This window comes from Sinocyclocheilus anshuiensis, unplaced genomic scaffold (genome assembly GCF_001515605.1).
Source record: "Sinocyclocheilus anshuiensis isolate Anshui unplaced genomic scaffold, SAMN03320099.WGS_v1.1 scaffold1008, whole genome shotgun sequence".
Classification (NCBI taxonomy): Eukaryota; Metazoa; Chordata; class Actinopteri; order Cypriniformes; family Cyprinidae; genus Sinocyclocheilus; species Sinocyclocheilus anshuiensis.
This window is the reverse complement of record NW_015548267.1, coordinates 569,530-572,380: the sequence shown is the minus strand read 5'-3', so window position 1 is coordinate 572,380 and position 2,851 is coordinate 569,530. Positions and strand designations below refer to the sequence as shown.

Here is a 2,851-nt window from a genome sequence, read left to right as displayed (position 1 = left end):
TGTGTGTGTGTGTGTGTGTGTGTGTGTGTGTGTGTGTGTGTGTGTATATATATATATATATGTATATATTTATTTATTGTCATAAATTATTTAATTTTATATTATGTATGTATATGCTGATAAATGGATCAAAGTACATTACAAATAATATATTAATGATTTAATATTTAATTAATTAAAAAAGAATCATAATATAACTAATTTTAAAATAATGAATTTTTAAAAAAATAAATAGTTTGCCATCTTTAAATTTAAGGTTTAAAAAAACAATTTTATCAAACTAGCTCAATGTTTGAGTATATTTAAATAATATTAATTTAAATAAAGAATTAAATATATATAAAATAAATATAAATAAATTATGAATAATATATATAAATAATTAGATACATTTGAATAAAAAGAATAATAATTAAAATGGATAAATAAGTAATAAATAAGCAATTTACCATCTTTAAATTTGACTTCAGGCTTCATTGAGTGTCATGCACAAACACACAGCTCAGCAAGAGCATGAATGTCTTGAGTGTGTAAAGTTTGTGTTCACATATCCATAGCTCATATTTTAATGGAGTGCAGAAGGGGAGGAGCCTATTAGGCCACTCCCTCTTTTCCCCGCTACCTACTCATAATTGTGTTTGTTGGTCCATGTAAAACACTGTCTGCAGGAGTGTGTGTGTGTGTGTGTTGCTCACTGTTGCTCTAATACTATTTTTTCCTCTCACTTTCCTCACTGACTCTACTCTTTTCTCTTTTTCACACTGTTGTGTTTGTTTGTTCTTTTCTTTCTGTCTTTCATTGTTTTCCTCCTTGGTTTACTGTTTCTTTTGTTCTGACTTTCTTTTGTTGGTCTGGTCTTTTGTTTGTTCTTTCCTTCTTTTCTCTCTCTGTTTTGCCTCCTGTTCTCTTTCTTTATGGCATATTCCCATTCTGTTCCCTCCTATTCTCTTCTATTTTCTCTCTCTCTCTCTCTCTCTCTCTCTCACACAGTGTTCTTTGCCTCGTTCTGTCTGGCTGGGTTGTTCGTCGGTGGCAGAGAGTCTGTGTGCTCTCAGATGCCTGCAGAGCCTCCCGTCCTCCCGGGCCCACAACCAGGTTCTGCTCTCCTCTTCTCTCCGCTCCTCCCGTCTTTCTGTCCGTCTCATGCACTGGATGTGTGTATGTGTGTTTGGCTTCTTGTCTCTAGATGTGATTGACATATAAAAGGCTGATCTTTAAATTCGTAGATGTCTAAATTTACTGAGCTGTAATTCAGTCAGCATAATTGGCCTGTTTTTTTTTGTTTTTGTTTTTTTTGTGAGAAAACAGAAAAGGAACTGCTGAAGAGCACAGCACCTGTCTTTCTTTTGCCTCTCTCTCTCTCTCTCTCTCTCTCTCTGCTTGCCTGTCTGTCTGTCTGTGTCTGCTTTAGTCTTACCATCTCATATCTGAGCTTTTTCCATTGAGAAACACACACATGCATTAAAAGTTTATTAAACAGAACAATCCAATTTTAATCAATCCTAAAGTGCCCCTGATAGTATTTAGGGTCAGGACCATTTTATTTAAAGTAAGTGAGTATGCATTAAATTGATCAAAAGTGACAGTAAAGACATCTTACAAAAGTGTTCTATTTCAAATAAATGCCGTTCTTTTGACATTTCTATTCATCAAAGAATCCAGAAAAATAAAATGTATCAAGGTTTCCACAAAAATATTAGGCAGCACAACTGTTTTCAACAATGATAATAATCAGAAATGTTTCTTGAGCAGCAAACCAGCATATTAGAATGATTTCTGAAGGATCATGTGACACTGAAGACTGGAGTTATGATGGAGTTATCACACAACACTTATTTTACATTGTAATAATATTTCACAATGTTACTGTTTTTACAATATTAATAATTCCAAACTTTTGATAGTGATTGCTCTGTTCTAATCCCATAATGCATTGCGCTGACGTAGATGAAGTAGAGAAGTGTTTATTATAACTAAACTTATAATTCAATTTTTACCAAAAAAGTGTAGATAAAAAAAGTTCAGTATAACTAAAATTAGGGCTGCCCTCGACTAAAGATTTTTCTGGTCGACTAGTAGTCCTTCATTTTAAGCATTAGTCGACTAATCGCACGTTTATTAATAAACCATTTAAATCATGCTAATGAGCCTTTAATTGCCTACATAGCCTAATAAGCGCTCAAGCGCACGCATAAAGCTTGCCACAGCGTACCGGCAGAAGTAATGATGATGAATGTGTCAGGGAAAAACAGTAAGGTTAAACTGCATTAACATTTGAATAACCTATTGATAAACTAGTGTTTTCTGTGATTTCGGCTTAAGAGATGAATTCGGCGACACTGACTCGTCATCTCCACAGTAGTGAATGCGCCTGCATGCAAGTTCCATACGGATTACATAATCTGAGAATATTAGTTTTTTCAGATTTGAATTGTTTAATTTGAAAGTAGACATTTCACTCTATAGATATATTTTTCATGTCTGTAAGGCAAGTATACAGGGAGTTTCACGCTCAAGTTCACAGAGGCCGAGACGGCAGAAAGCGCATCCTGTTTGCTTTCATTATTTTACAAAAGCGCAATGTTTTGTTGTTATCGTGAATGCACACAAATAAAAGTAGAGGCTTTACAGATTCAAAAGATGTATTACTCTTATTCGTATGACCAAAATGACAGAGTATTTTAAGAGCAAGTGAGCGCACCGGCGCCTCCATCTGTCATGCTGTGAGCGCGCGACTGTTCAGCTTTCACACTTGAAAAGCGCACATTTTTCTAGGTTAAAGGATTAGTTCACCCCAAAATGAAAATTCTGTCATTAATTACTCACCCTCATGTCGTTCCAAACCCATAAG

General features: G+C 34.6%; 1 protein-coding gene across 2 annotated transcripts in view; it reads left to right on the top strand.

Moving 5' to 3' along the window:
* The window catches only part of LOC107655672 (F-box/WD repeat-containing protein 11-like), a 44,019-nt gene that overhangs the window by 6,623 nt on the left and 34,545 nt on the right, over window positions 1–2,851 (top strand). Inside the window, exon 2 of one of the 2 annotated variants that reach the window (XM_016443240.1) lies at window positions 991–1,095. The exons of the other annotated variant lie outside the window; for it this stretch is intronic. Coding sequence (XP_016298726.1) covers window positions 991–1,095 — 105 coding nt within the window. The remainder of the gene's footprint in view (window positions 1–990; window positions 1,096–2,851) is intronic. 2 annotated transcript variants of the gene reach the window in all.